Below are 16,882 nucleotides of genomic sequence, written 5' to 3'. Positions count from 1 at the left end.
GTACCTCACAAAGCACTGCACACCATGGTTTTAGCTCAGTCAGGCGACTAAAGATTCCCTCCACAAAGATAGCGGCGGGGCGCGCAATAAGACGCGTTGTACCGTATTTTCCGCTCATTAGATCGCATGGATACACATATCAATAATAAACAATGCAGATTTCCGAGTTGTATACATTTTAAATGATAACCGATACCCAATGCTTTAAATCGGGGCCCGTGATCTCATCAGACAGTGAGGAAGACACTGGGATCTATGGGAACACCAGTCCGGGTATCTTAAAGGAGCATTCATTGGTAAGAGGGGCCATTGACAGATCAGGCTTTGTAGGGTCAACCAACACAATGGGCAATAACGTATCAATAATAAAACTAACTAAACTTAGTCATCCAGTCACTTCAATAAACAATTAAAACCGCGTCTGTTTCCATTTAACATGTAATTCAATGGGGAAGGAGGCCGATAAAGTTTTATGACAATAACGGTCCGTTTGGTGGTATTGTCTTTCCTGTTCAGTTCTTGATGTCCCGAGTACCTAATATAGCGGTGTATATATATTTATAGCGTCAGTTAGGGACGGACCGCGGAACTCTACACACGGGACGAATGTAGTCCAATATCTCTGCACATCGAGTCGGGATGTAGTCCAATATCGGATACTTCTCGAAGCATTGTAGGATGTGTTCAGTGTGATTTATGTTGTGTGTCCCGTGACTTTATATTTGGTTATTATTTTCTATGGGGATATTTCATTTGCACACTTCGGATTTATCACATGCGACATTTTAAACCAAAATGTAATAGAAGTGGATTTTTACCTGGATAATTCTGCACAGGTAAGCATCGTGTTAAAGCCCTATGATGTCGTGTGAACGTGCATGTGTGGTCATGTGACCGTCGTTTTTCCCCAGATACAGTAAATACATCCGAGTATGTGCTCCAGAAAACCTTTGAATATGAAGTGTTTCTACATAATAGATTGTTGTCCTTCAAAAATTACGCCATTCTCATTCTCCCGTAATTTATGTATTTAAATACAAGTTTAGGTTCGATACTGGAACTCACACAATATTCAGTGGTGCTACATTTGATTTACAATTGGACCTTATAGTATTTGTAGGTTGACATCACTTAATAGAGAGGCGTACCATCCCGAGAGTCCTCTTGAATACAGCATTACAGATGTCGACCTGAATGGAAATTTGCATTGATTTTTGCAGTCAACTTAGATTAAGTGGATCCAAATTTCAAAATATATGATACAATGCGCGACCAAGGTCGTACGTAATTCAACGAACAATTGGAAGTTACCACGAATTCAGTTGCCAAGTGTTGCTTGAGTATTAGATATTTGTATTTTTGTTTACACCACATCACGCGTTAAATATTGACGTGTTAGATCTGTGATCACTCTCTGCTACACTAGCCACTAATTCCATTATCACTTTACAATACTAAGTATAACTTCAGACCACTGTTTGATGTATGATTTATAAGCATCGTCTTGTGTTGAGGCTTGTATGATTTCTCAACCAATCGGAAAGCAGCTAAATATTATATTTTCACGATTATTGTACATATAATAATGAAGTTTTCTGGTAATAATAGCTTCTGTTTATATATTCGGGTTTATTGTAACTATTGCTTTCTGGAGTAACCTAACTTGTAGTCGCGTTTGTTGTAATTTTCTTGCGTTTGTTCTTACTTTCGTGTTGTAGACTTATGCATTTGTTAGCGGTGTTACTTTTGCATTTATGGTAGTGTTACTTTTACGTTTGTGGTAGTGTTTCTATAGCGTTTGTTGTTTCCTGTTGCGTTTGTAGTGTCACTACATGTATGGGATGTAAATAACGCCAGGACTTACAATCGGACGTAGTGACAGAATTCACTACTGATTGATTGATTGGATCAAAGCCAGATCTGAGGTATTATAGATTCCAAACTCATTGTGGACCAATATGTCAGACATTCTGAAGTTTATATCCCCTCGGAGAATAACGGAACAATCTCGACAGAGCACAGGTCAGGGGCCACGAATACTCCCGGAACAAGTTTGGTAAATAAAGGACTGGAATTCGTTGTGGTGTGAAAGGATTTCCACATCAATCTCGACAAATCACAAATTAATCTCTGTGTTTAGAGGTTCTGTGTGGTTCTTTGTGACCTGTAGCATAACCGCCATACAAACACACTGACTCATTGGCACAGGTTTGATCAATTCCGAATTTGTCACAGACCTTTAACGTTCGCTCTGACCAGGTATTATCACAGATATTTATCCGTGGGTGTCGGGTCTTTGGATATGTTAAAGATGTGGTCAGATTTCCTATGGACTATAAATAACGCCTGTTCATGCACGTATCTAAGCTTGGTTTCAAACCAATTTCACGGTAATAGGCTAGTTCCTGTATCATTGTCCCCGACCCCCGACTCCCCGCTAAATATACATATCATTGTATAAATATAAGATCTTACCACAGTGGAAGTCGGTACCCCAAACAAAGCGTGTCACACATGTAACTAATGATAAAATTGGATTTGACGCTTTCAGCAGGTTTATGGTTTGAGTTAAAACATTAATGACCTTTTACACCCTAGCGGTGGCGATGTCTGGTTACTCATTCACATTTTATCGTAAGCCGTACTGTGATTAATGGCTCGTGGGAGTCTGAATTCACATTTTACGATAAGCTGACCTCGAAAGTCGCAGGTTTGAGAAGCTTTTTCGAAATGACAGGTATTGTATGGCCGTGATCATGTTCACACATTGTAGACCATTCTTGTCGTGCTGTAGCCTTATTTCATTTCTCCATTTCTTTTCTCATTACTCGATCCCTACAAATCACCTGGTAGATCGCATCTCCGGGTTACTCAATCTCATATCTACCCATTTCTAATTCCAAACCCCTGTCCCTCTCCCCAACCTTTACCCACAGCCCCACCCAAAGGCCACCATCACCCCACCCCCGATAAATGCCACATATACGCAACAGGGATCTGAGAATTAGTTACAGATTACATAATAGTGCACATAGACCCTTTTTTTTAAATCATACTCTACATAGTACCATACATACCGATTTTTGATATAGACCTCTAAAACGTCTAAAATAGTCTATGGACACTCTGAGCTGGTTGGTCCATAATTATACAGACTGTGACTTAATCTCAGATCCTTGTGCTCTACGCTACCCCCTCTCCTCTCACAACACCCTTCAACTCCAGGTTTTACATAAGTTCATATGACATATGGTTAGGTGCATCTACCAGGATTTGTTAATTAGGCTAATTACTAGTACATGTATATGTCGTATGTTATTTATTTGACAGAAATACGAAATTTCAAGACTTTTTAGCAATCTTATTTACAGAAACACATGAAGTCTGTCATGCAAAACTTACCCACGTGACTTTATGTAACAGCTTCAAAACTGTTTATAGTTATATGTGCCGTATTTTTTATACTCATGAATCAAGATAAGCTTTTAATATGTTATTCATCATCAAAAGTTACTAACATTTTGAAAGTTACAGTACTTTCAATGCATTGGTTTTAATTTTACAAATAAAAGCAGAAAATTATTTTTAGCAGTACTGTCAAGATCATTATATAATGTACATATATAGTGAAGCAAAATGAGTACCTACCGTCCTACAATTTTATTTCACATTTTTACAGTGTTATTAGTAACTGAAGATTGATTTCTGCAGGAAAGTTTCCATCTAAACATACATAAGGCATAAAAAAAATAATAACTGCACATAATTTCGTTTATAAGGCATCTGAAGCCATTTGAATGATTTGCACGGTTTAATTCATCAAATCTTATGGTTTTCAATAGAATAATGAAAAAAAATAACCTGCCAAAATTTTTGCCCTGTTACGGCACACATAAGTTTAGATATTGTGTTGTATTTTATTTCACTTTTCCCTTAGTATATTACTTTACATATATTTTCCTGTCGTGAAATGAATTCCACTGACATACACCTCGTGATATATCCAGAGATAGGTATCTACTTGAGAAGGTCTTGGCATACCCGAATGAAAACCTGTCCTTCTTGGTTTAAATAACTGTAACCTAACACTGAACTAAGCCCACGTTTATTCACAAATATTTGAAAACTCTAGAAGTCATTTCAGTAAGTGTTAATTATATCTATATATCGTTCTAGCGATGACCTATTTGAATGCGTGGCTATGTTATGACGGCAGAACCTAAATATGGTAGAAGTTGATACTCGTTATGTTAGCATTGCAACCAATTTAATTGCACAATTGTATAATAAGGTAAATTTTATTGGTAAACTGTGTAACGTAAGATGGCAGCACTGTGACTGCTTAATGAAATGCAGGAAAAGATTAAAATTTGACTCCTCTGACGGAAAGGGTGCGATATATATAGGATTTCAACATTGTGTACTGATTTGAATGTATGCAATATTATACAAGTTTTATACAAAATAGAAATGACTTGTACGAAGTGCCCTATGGTTCCAATGCAGTTATCGTAAAATGAAACAGGATGCGCTTTATCATTTGGAACCTATGGTCTTCTATGTGCGAGTTTCCGTTTAAAGTTTTTGTTGATTTTCTATTTTTGACATCGACATTAATATTTGTATTTGTATGTTACAGATGGACGAAGGGATCGAGATTCCGGTGTGGGTGGAGGGTACACAGAAATGGGTCACCGGTTTGACGAAGAGAACAACTTGTGATGACGTCATATACGCCCTTTTGTATCAGGAGGGAAAACACGACCATGATTCCACAGACAACTACACCATGTATGAACGATGGAGGGACGTGGAACGCCCCTTACAGGGAAGAACGAAAATTATCAAGATCTGGCGCGCGTGGGGTGCGGAGCAGTACAACGTACAGCTGACAATGAAACACAACAAAGAGTCTGAAGACTACGCAGAATTCTTACATCATCGTCGCCGCCATCATCGCCGATCACGACATAAAACGAGAACGGAACGTAGTTCTCGTTCTAGATCAGACAATGACGACAAATACCAGTCTACAAACGATAGACTGAAAACAATGGAGAACTTGGCAAAACTGGTCATCACTCAGGAACGAAAGCTTTACGACATTCATCATTGTATAAAGGATACAGACAAGCGAATCGACGGGATAGAAACGGATATGCATTACACGCGTATGGCGCAAAACGGACAAGATTATCTTCAAAATGCATACTTAGAAAATGGCCTAGAGGATAGCATGGACGAGTTTATGAGAAATGTAGATCCGGAAAATTTAGAAATGTATATTCAGTTCTGTGAACGTGTGATTAACTTGGAAAGTCGTATTCAGCAAGAAACTTCAAAAATTGAAGATTTGTCTTTACAAATCCAGGAAAGTACGCATAACGAAGCGTTCTATGAAAACATTGAAGCAGCTAAAAATGGCGGCAATTTGGAAGTAGAACTAGCGAGTCTACAGGCCGAACTCAATCGAATGGTGTCTGCAAATATGATGCAAAAATATCAGGCAGCTCAAATCTCCAAGGAGATCGAACAATGTGATCGTTCACTGACCACAAAGTTAGATACAATTTCACAACTCCAGAAAGAGCTGGAGGCACTGGATAGCTGTGACGTCACAAGTGAACAAAATGGCGGAAGTTATACTCGATACAGTGTGGAGGATGCTGCCTCGAACTATCTGAGTGTGGTGCCTGAGAACCACAGTACTCCGCTCAGGAATGAGTACCGCGAGGAAGCTGAATATGTGAATCTTGACGCGATTATTGGTATGTCACACGCATGTGACCCTGATACGTCAGCTGACACGCGAGACACCGGAAAGGGCGATAGTTTTGACTCCGGCTGCGAGTCCAACCGAAAACAGCCGAATACAAGTGACCTTGACGACTCGTTTTCCGGTGATACAGACAACACGTCCAGTGACTCCCACTTCGGACAAGGCTCACAAACTCCAAATAAGTCGCTAGCTAAATATTCTTGCCAAAATCATTCACGAAGTCCAAAAAGTTCTTGCCGCGAATACAGCCGAGTACCGACGGGTCACATGACTTTTCAGAGTGACGAACTAATTAGTGAGAGAATTAAGTCTGAGATTTACGTTTACAAATCCGCCAGGACATGCTACATGGACAAACACATCGCGTTTTCCGGTTATCGCTCAGACGAGCGACAAACGTACCGGAAGTCGGAGGAACACGACTCGAACTCCGACACGGGACTTAGTTCTCTCCACAGTGACGAATCTCCTACGTCATACTTGGAGACTTTAGTCTGATCACATGACTTTTCAGCTCACGTGCTATACAGTGCTAAATATTTTATTTATAACACGTGAGTTCATTCTATGACTACTACATTTTGTAAATTATACTCGGAGCTGTGGAATCACGTGACTGTGTAACCGATCATTCACTCGATACAAATCAAACACGTGACTATATCAACCAAAATGATTGGTTTGTGTATACTCAAAGAAATTCTATGTGCCATGTGTGTTCAATATATATCATTCCTTCGGACGGACACCAAGAACGGTGCCCTCAAGAAATTCACCCTGACTTATATATGGAAACTACCATATTGTTTGGTATATATTTATGTTCCGTCCATTTATAAAATTTTATAAAATGAAATTAAAAGTAAGAAATATATATATAACTATTCTGGTTCTGTTTTCTTTATGATAAATAATCTGTTTGAGACACTTACAAAATAGGACCACGATGTCCCAACATTTTACCACACGCCCTCCACTTCGCGTTCGAATCCTGGTTATTCTACGGGTACTCCAACTTTCCTCCATATTCTAAACCTAGTACGTCCTAAATGACCAAGGCTGTTAGTAGGACTTTAAACTAAATAATTGCACATCATGTATCGCAAGAATGGCATTAACGTCGATGTCTCGATTTTATGTTCTACGCTGGTATATTTTCTCTTTAATGAACGTATTATAAACATCATACAAAACCCCATCAAGAATTGTCATCGTAATCATATTTAATATTGTAACACGATCACATAGTTTATATGTATCAATATCATAAAGAAAAGCGAGGTACTCTAGTAAGTAATTGTCTTCTTTAAAACGAGGTACTCTAGTAATTAATTTTTTTTTCAATAGTCATTTAATGTATCTTTTCATAATATTATTGGAGAAGAGATCCTGTTATTATTGAATGTATAAGGTCGAGATTCAAACTCCAAAACACTTTAAATCTTTATATTTTTTCCAATAACTCCACAACACCATGTTACGTAACAGTGCGGACGGAGCTGGGCTTTGAAATACACCTCCGAGTCAGTGGAGCAACACGTCTTAACATTATCAAATCTAAAACGTAAAGATTGAGAGAGATTACACAGAGTACTGTAGGGGTGGGTATTGATCCCCTTTGAGACTTGCCGTGGGAATCGGACGCCATTTGTATGACTTAACAACATCCCTTTCTTAAAATATAAAGCTACCCTGCCTATAATGTTGACTTTCTGGCAGAAAATGACAGAGTTTACCCAGGGCTTAGTCAGTAATTCTGTGTGTGTGTGTTCAGCTTGGAAAACCGCCCTTTATTGTAGAGTGGGAGACCTACAGAGGGTAGTACTATAGGCAACTATATATTGATTTGAGTTACATGTTCAGGGTGTTTACATTTCCTCAGTGAAAACCCAGAGACTAATTCATGTGATTAAAGTTGAAATTTAAATAACATATGATATATCATATATTGTTGCACCATATACTGACATAAGTACACACAATGTATTTGCTTTTAACTCGGCTCAAATTTTAGTAATGATGGAACATTTGACTTAAATTCAGAAAAAAATATTAATTTTTCATTTCTTTTCAATTTAAATAACCCGGATCTTCAATTAAGTAATACCAAATTAACGCTTGATACAAATGGAAGTAAATTGAGAAATTGGATTAAATAGAGAAAAGTAAAACAAGAGAAGAAACAATAGAGAGAAGAATGGGAAAAGACAACATTAGAGATAGAAAAGGACGGATTGAGAGAAAAGGTGGAATGTAATTAGAAAAGGTAGAGAGAAACGGCTTGTAAATTGATAAATAAAGAAACAGTTCTAATCTGTTCAAACCATTTCTAGTTACTAGCTTGGTCATCGGTCAGTTACATTTGAAAGTGACGCGAAAGATTATTTTACTAATATTAAAAGAGAAGACATGACCCCTCCCTATTTGGTTTAATTTACTACTAGTACTGTTCCCTGTTAAAACACAACTCGTGAATCATGAACACGTACATAATTATGTTATACAAACTATTAGTTTCCAGAGGCAACCTTTTAATCTATACAACTAGCTCTATAATCACATATTAAAAACAACAATTGAATTTATATTTATTTCTTATGCAATAAGTTAAACCTTTAAAAGAATTTAAATGTTTACTTTAAAACCACAAGTACGATTTAAGTTTTTAAATCCGATTTTCGTCCACTTAAAGCGAAAAGTCCCATTGTACTAATTATATCATGATATCATTCACTAGATATGACTCATAACGTCTAAAGGGAAGTAACTCTAGCTAAAGCTCAAGGAATAAAAGATTTATAATAACTGACAACGTCGTTGAGGATATCAAAATCAAATGGACCTCCAACCGACAGTCTCACGATGAATTTATTGAACATGCCAACACATTCCACAATACCATCAAATTCACTGCCGAAATATCATCAGATACCAATATATTTCTAGACACTAGATCCACCTTAGTTGAAGGGGCAATTAGTACTGACTTGTATTCCAAACCTACTGATTCTCAGAGATCTATACCTCCGTCCCACCAGTTGTCATCCATCGCATACCACCAGAAGCATTCCCTATTCACAAGCTTTACGAATCCGTCGAATAGTGTCCGACAATACCACCTTCGAACGCCGGTACGAAGAGATGAAATGCCACCTCCTCTCTAGAGGATACAAATCGCATCTGATCGACCAAGAAATCGACAAGGTCCGCGCCCTAGGTAGAGCCAATCTCCTCATATACCAAACCAGAACTGCCACTCAACACAGCATACAACATCCGAAAGAATCTGACGTGCAAATCCAGCAATGTCATCTACCTCCTCTCGTGTAGGAAATGCACAATACAATACGTTGGGGAAACCGGTGGTCCACTCAACGTTAGAATCAACAGACACCGCTGAAACAGAGCAAACCTGACTATCCGGTTGCCAGACATTTCAACTTACCCAGCAATAGTTGGAAAGACATGCAGGTGATTGCAATTGAGCACTGTTCCTACTGGACACAACCCATGCGTCGATCGAGAGAGAGATTCTGGATTACCTATCTACAGACCCGCTATCCCAAAGGCATTAACGAACGTTATATATACTAATTGACATCAATTGATCACTTGCTTTTCAATTCATTATCCCTACTTCCAGCATTTTCCCGTTCTGTTCTACGCGTTTTTGATCCTTTACATATGCTGCCCGGCAAAGAGCGACTAAATTTAGGTCTTTGCTTCTTTGCCAACACACCGAGGAAATAGGCGACTAAATTTAAATCCTATACCAATGAGCATTATATAAATTTCGCCACACATTTGATGTCACACGTTGCACGATTTCTAGTCATCGCTCATATTTTAACGTTCTGCCGAACAGCATGGATACATTTTTTGTAGATCCGGCCTTCGGTTGCCACATGCCGAAGGGTAAATTGCGCTCCATTGTGCTGTATAGTTAAATATTTGTCTATTTTGTCTCGCATTACTGTTCGTATCCTAGTTAGCTGCAATATTGTAGCTCAAAATACTTCTAGACAGAAAATGTTATCGTCTTTAGAGCTACAATTGGTGCCTATTACTGCTAATGGAGCAAAGTAATGGTTATGCAAACCATTATTTAAACGTTTGCATGCATTTTATTGTACTTGTTTTATATCGGTTACCTACTAGGCAATAAAACTGAACCATATAAAATATCAAATTTTCAGCGAGGCATTTTGTTTTACATGACCTTTCCGCAGTGAATTTATACAGCAAGTCTACAAAGTATGAATTTGACGTTTTGTGAGCGGTACGGTAGATATCAAGAATGGTAGTTATGTTTGTTTTCGATAAAAATAATACGTAAATGCTTGTATACGCACAAAATACTTTGGAAACCTACCAAAAAGTATAAAAAATTGTGCCCGAATGATTTTCGGAGGCACTGCTCCACTAGGACACATAGGGGCCAATTTGTACTTAGTGATTCACTTCTGCTCGTGCTACATTTAGTGACTCACCTCTACTCGTGCTACACTTAGTGACTCACCCTCTTCTCGTGCTACACTTAGTGACTCACCTCTGCTCGTGCTACACTTAGTGACTCACCTCTACTCGTGCTACACTTAGTGACTCACCTCTACTCGTGCTACACTTAGTGACTCACCTCTACTCGTGCTACACTTAGTGACTCACCTCTACTCGTGCTACACTTAGTGACCCACCTCTGCACGTGCTACACTCAGTTACTCACCTCTGCACGTGCTACACTTAGTGATTCACCTCTGCACGTGCTACACTTAGTGATTCACCTCTTCTCGTGCTACGCTTAGTGACTCACCTCTTCTCGTGCTACACTTAGTGACTCACCTCTGCTCGTGCTACACTTAGTGACTCACCTCTACTCGTGCTACACTTAGTGACTCACCTCTACTCGTGCTACACTTAGTGACCCACCTCTGCACATGCATATTATGGTATCAGTGAATTTGCGACATCAAATAGATCAACGAATCATTCTTGTTAAAGGCAGACTTTCACCTCTGAGTTACAGGACCCAGTTTCTTCGCGTTTCTTCTTTCATAATTCCTTAACTTAAAATTACCCAAAGGAAATCATAACAAAACTTCAGAAAACATCTGAAAATTAATGAAGGAGCCTCCCTTAAAACGAATTTTTTCCTATGGAGAATTTTAAAGGGATGATTCTGGTGAAATTGAGACCCGATGGGGACAGGAACTGGCTTGCATGTTAATGCTCTTTCTCCGGGTATTTCAGTTTTCTACGATTTGATCCAGACGTTCATTAAATCTAAGGTAGTGACAAACAATGACTCTTATTCGGACGATTGCCAAACACGAATAAAAATAAGACATAAAAAAACCCCAAAACTCCTTGACGACTGTTCTTTGCAAACAGGACTTGGCTTCTGTACTAAGGGGGATTACTCTTACTTACATATCAGGCCATGCCATTATATATTAAAGGTGACGTTACCAGTCTATTTCTGTAAACTATCTTGTGACACACTCGATCGTCAGATACTCTTTGTTGGGAGCAATCTGATTAAAATACAGATCCTTATTATTACTACGTTTGATAACAGGATCTGACCCACATCCCATTAGAGGTCACGTCAAGATGACCTTTGGATATGGCCAATCAGATTGGCACTGCCAGAATCTTCACTGGGGACGAAATAGTTTGAAAAAGCTGTCAGAATAATTTTCGTGTACGAAGTCATCTCGCTCAAGTGCACAACAAAGCTTAATGTATATGTATACTGGGACGAAATGGCGTTATCAATTGACATAACAATGTGTAGAAAATGTATTTGATCTGAAGTATACGTGGTTAAAGGATCTGTATTTTAATCAGATTGTGTTGGGAGGGATCGTGCCTATGCTATTGATATTAGCCGACACCGTATCTTTTCGCACATAACGAAAAATCACATGGTATTACTCGTAAAATACGTAAAACAAAAGTACCAAATAGTTAATAATACATTTTTATTTACAGCAACAGTTGAACAAATTGGTTTTAATATGAAAACTGACCGGAGCTGAAACGGCCATTCTTTCACCTAAAATACATGCACAGTGTATGTATTTTTCCTGCACAAAAAAATAAATAAATAGATAAATAAATAGAAATAAAAAAACACCCAAAACACAAGAACAAGAGAAGCATCAGATGTCGTTTATATATTTGTTTACAATGTACAACTTGTAGGTTAATTTACCGTACCACTTGGAAGTACGTGTGCACTTAACGTGCTTGTTGTTACGCCGCTTGATGCGTAGCAGTTAGTTTCATAACAAAGTGAGTGTTCAAATCACGCCATTTTGCAGTTTCGTCCAGGATAGCCATGTAGCAAGAACGCTTGAATCAGAAGCTTGATCCACGTGTTACGCACAGTGTCTGTTGAACTAATATTAAAAAGAAATAAGGAAACAGACTTGAATCTGTCCGGATTTGGACACCTTCCTGATAAATCATGGTCACGCAGCGCTTGCATCCCCTGTGATTTAAGTTTAGCACAAGCATTCGTGGTAAAGCTGTTTTCATAAAAAATAATCAGACATTTTTATAATGAAAATAATAATAAATATCACCGGAACACGGAGTATACAAATGCGGAATGACACTACATACTAAAATGCGGAATGAAAAAAAAAAAAAAAACGGAATAAAGAAAAAAACAGTAAAAAATCAATATTTTCTTTACATAGTATTTTTTTAACTTAATTTGGCAATCTCTGCATTACACCGCTTTTATTTTGTTGGTAACTGAAGTATAATTAAAACTGTTCGTCTGTAGGCCTTGCACTACGCAAGCCCACAATTTATGAAATGGTTTCCTAAAGAACGTTTGAAATTGCTAAGCAATACTATCATATCATTGTTAAAGTCCCATACGCGTTCCAACCAAATAAATACGTTTCCGCGTAGCCCACTTAGCTTTTTGGAAAGCTTCTACTTGTATGTAGTTTATATTTGGAATTTCAACACTTCCCTGATATCCAAACAATTTTAAAAAAAGACACGTTATTCAGATCACAACAGCGCCTAGTTGTGCATAGTGCATTTTCAGGAAGAGAATTTAAGCACAAAGTGTTTGGAAACCCATTTTTAAATAAGTTATTAAACGGTACACCGGCTTCGGCTTGGGAAACATTTAGTGAAACGATAAGCTGCCTCCTCAACGCATTCGGGGCTAAATTAAACGGAATAGAAAGAAACGTTACCATCGTTACATTTAAAGGAACATTGTCATTTTTACCATTGCTGTATACAGATTCTTAATCAATTTCAATATGAAACGATATTTTTATTTTAAATATGACACCTTAATGTACCATCAAACACACAGGAATCTGAGAATTAGTTACAGATTATATAATCATGGATCCACCAGAGTGCCTTAAGACCATTTTTAGACGTTTGAGAGGTCTAGATAAAAAAAAAACGGTAAAAAGCATACTCTACATGGTACTGTTTACCATCAGATATAATATTTCCCTCGGGAAAGCCCTCGGGAAATATCACACCTTCGGGTAAATAAACCTTCATATCGCACTGCCACCGGGGCCATAAATGCATATAATATATCCACGTACTACTCCGGTCTTCGGTTTATATTCCCCAGTAAATAAATATTTCATCGGATAATGATCTATCCATAATTTGTCAAATCGGTTTTCAAATTGGAATATCGATATTGATAAATTTCACATGCTCAGGGAGACTGATTCACACATCAATCACTCAGTGACCGAAACTGTACTTTCTGATGTCTTTCAAATACTTCTAATAGTCCCGAAGTCACTCTTTTAGTGTCGTATATCCCACTCAGTATTTTGAATGTTTCTATCATGTCTCCTCTCGTACATCGGAACATTAAGGTAGGTAGTTTGAGACGTTAAGAAGAACAAAATGGTCAGATCATAAATTTAGTCGCCTTTTAAGATAACGCAATAGAGACAACAGAAACACTTCTGACGGCCTACTTGCAGGGCATGTAGGGTAAACAATAGAGCGTTACGCCACGCTGGTCACAGACCACTGCACATAAATCCTCTTTCATACCCATTCAATATTCAGAAGAGATAAAAATTCAATTTTCTTTTACATGAAAAGAATCTTCTGTTTACTGCAGTGGGTTCTGAGCGAATGATGGATTAAAATTTTAGCCAAGACCTCTGGGATGAATGCCCACATGAAAAGTTTTCATTATGAACAGAATTGCACACTATATGTAGACAAATATTTTTTTTGAAATATATTGAAAAATGTTTGTAATAAAAAAAATCCCAAAAAAGTTTGGATCGCTATATAGGTCATGTTCAATGTTGGAACTTAGATTGCGTTTTAAATGAAATAGAAATATATTATGGACAAAATAACATTTTCGTCTGTGAAGCTTATCAGAACCACATTTATGCATCGTTTAGATTTAATTTGTACTACAATAATGTATAAATACTGCACTGTTTGGTATTTGAATTATATATCTGAAAAACATATCGAGTAATATATGTGAAATTTTGTAAAAAGTGGAGGAAATATTGATTTGTTAGCAAATTTTCCACTGTCCGTGAAGCATGTAAAAACTCAAATTGCCAATCGCATAATCTTTCTGCAGAATGTTCTCAAAAAATACTAAGATTTCGTACACGAGAGTATAAAGTTTAATAAATACCAATGCACGGATGGTTTTAGGCTATACATTATAAGGATTGAATGGAATATAAGCTGTTCTGCCCGGAAAATATGCCTGAAGAGGCAGGATTTTCGCCATCTTTCAGTGAAACATATCATTTTGAGTCACGTGATTCCCCACCCTGACACTAAACGGAATAAAATTGTTCCTGCTTCCCCGCCCCCAATCGCTATTGGAATTTCTTCTCGAGCCTCTTTTATATTCGGACGTTTGTTGAATGTCTCTCAGTCGGAATCCCTACTCGAGCCTTCTAAACTTTATTCTAGAAAATCAAGTCAAGTTGACCTACCTCTTCTAAGGTTGTAATGTTGCAGAAATAATCCAACTGCAGTGGTTCCCATACTTGCACATATCGCTAGTGGAAATATTTTTATCTCCAAACCCACATATATTATTAGCGACATGTATCCAAGAACCATCTCATTTTGTAAACGATGCTTTGTTCGATCGCTTCTTTGAGCAGCCATTTCGAAAGTCCCTCGCTGTCACGTGATCACTAAAGTGTGTTCCAGATAATGCCTATTACATTGAATGGAATACAGTTATAACAGGTGATGAATTTTATTGACTATAGCGGCCGCATGATAGCGAGGGACTTTTAAAATGGGCGTTGTCAGTATGTTACAGCTTTTTGTGGTCTTTACCGACATGCATTGGTGATAAAGCAATAACAAAAGTCCAATAGATCCACTACAAAAGACACAAATCACGAATATTAAAAAAACCGCACTTCGCACTTCAAACACGCACGACAGGTTTTATATTAGATGTCGTTTCTTTTAGAAATGTCGAAAACAATATCTAATATGTATATTAATTACAAGAAAAGAATTGGTCAAAGAACGTCACCCGAAAGAATGAAGCGTTTGGGCAATGAAGTTCGCAAAGGAATATTGACTCGATGCTTCTAAAAATTGAAACACCGAGTCAATATGCAACATATTGAACATCACGTGACCATGTATTAGCCATTGAAAATAGTGGAAATCAAAGCATTTCTAATATAACAAAGCATTCAACACGTGGCATCGAAAATATGCAGAAAATTGGGTTGCTTGTTCCACTCTGTTTATGCTGAGCACTAAGCAGGACCAGAAACTCCCAATTTGATAAACTTTGGTGCGTCCTGGCCTGGGGATCAGGATCAACTACCAATATGATAGACAATGCGGTCCACCGCGTGTAATCTTTTCATTTAAACCGCTTCATCTCACTCACCGAAAGGTCCAGGGTACACATTTTGGGCTTGTAGCATGCTTAGATGAAGAACTACCAAGTTTGTTCAAATGGATGGCCTTGACATTCATTCAAGTTAACAGGGGTAATAAAGGCAACTTCTTATATAAGTAATACTTTGTTGGTAAATATAAATAATGGAATTAATACGAAGGGAAATAATGAATGTAATCACCTATTATTTGACTATAAATTCGTTTGAAAACAATTACAGGTTGAATCAAATACCAGTCAATTTTATGGATAGCACTCTGGTTTGAAACTGTCCACATAGTATATTCTTTTACGAGATGCTGACACTGACGCTGTAATGTTGAATGTCTTTACAGGGTAGAGATAGCATTCATTGGTGTCAAAGTCGTACATAAAACTCCCACAGGACACAGACTTGTGACAAGCATTCCCACAAAGTGCATTGTTTAGTGTTGTTAATTGTTGTAGAGTCGGAGGCAGTTCGTCCGGAACACCAAATTTTCCTTCCCAGTTTACAGTGTCTGGAACTGATATATATATATATATACAAACATTATCTTTAAAGTTCTTTAGAATATGGCGTGATTTTACTATTCTTGCATCGGTTGAAAAGGGGAAAACATAACTTAATTATGGACGAAAAGGCTAAACCCAACTCCTTTGATTTTGGACAAATATGATGCGAGCATGCCACAAGACTAATATTTTGGCTACTGGAATTAGAACGTCAAATTACATGTTTAATGTTTTTATGACGGACATGTTGGATAAACGGCGACTACTGTTTGAGATCGTTATCGAGTTCAAAAGTATACTAGACCTACTGTCAAATATTAATTAATGATTTTGAATCTCCCCAACCATGGAATACAATGGAGGAAATATAGTCACATTCATCCCATCCCGGTGTTATAATCACCTATAACCGTTATTTAACAACCCATGGGATCGTTTTTTTCAAATCAATCATGAAAGGCTTACTGTAAACCAGCTTACTTTCGCGGCTACTAAATTTCGCCAGTTCCATTTCAAAACATTTTCGCGTAGATTAAGTTTCGCAGATTTGAAATTAAATGAAAATGCATTTGAATTGTGGAAGACATCAATTCGTGGAGGTAAAATTTCGCGAATTTACCCTAATCGTTAAATTCGCGAAAATAAATCGCACGCGAAGGAAAGTTGGTTTACAGTACTCCAAA

General features: G+C 37.6%; 1 protein-coding gene across 7 annotated transcripts in view; it reads left to right on the top strand.

The window, feature by feature from the left end:
* Positions 1–6,649, top strand: part of LOC138329498 (ras association domain-containing protein 10-like) — a 36,924-nt gene extending 30,275 nt beyond the window's left edge. For 5 of the 7 annotated variants that reach the window (XM_069276523.1, XM_069276524.1, XM_069276528.1 and 2 more), the window contains one exon: positions 4,640–6,649. In XM_069276523.1, coding sequence (XP_069132624.1) covers positions 4,640–6,277 — 1,638 coding nt within the window. In that variant the 3' untranslated portion in view covers positions 6,278–6,649. Of the gene's footprint in view, positions 1–560; positions 837–1,926; positions 2,057–4,639 lie in introns of those variants that run through there. The other 2 variants (XM_069276525.1, XM_069276529.1) reach the window with 2 other exon arrangements.
* Positions 6,650–16,882: the final 10,233 nt, after the last annotated feature.

The sequence above is a fragment of the Argopecten irradians genome, chromosome 8 (genome assembly GCF_041381155.1).
Source record: "Argopecten irradians isolate NY chromosome 8, Ai_NY, whole genome shotgun sequence".
NCBI classification, from domain to species: Eukaryota; Metazoa; Mollusca; class Bivalvia; order Pectinida; family Pectinidae; genus Argopecten; species Argopecten irradians.
Note: the sequence above shows the minus strand (reverse complement) of the source record. Positions and strands in the feature narration are given on the sequence as shown.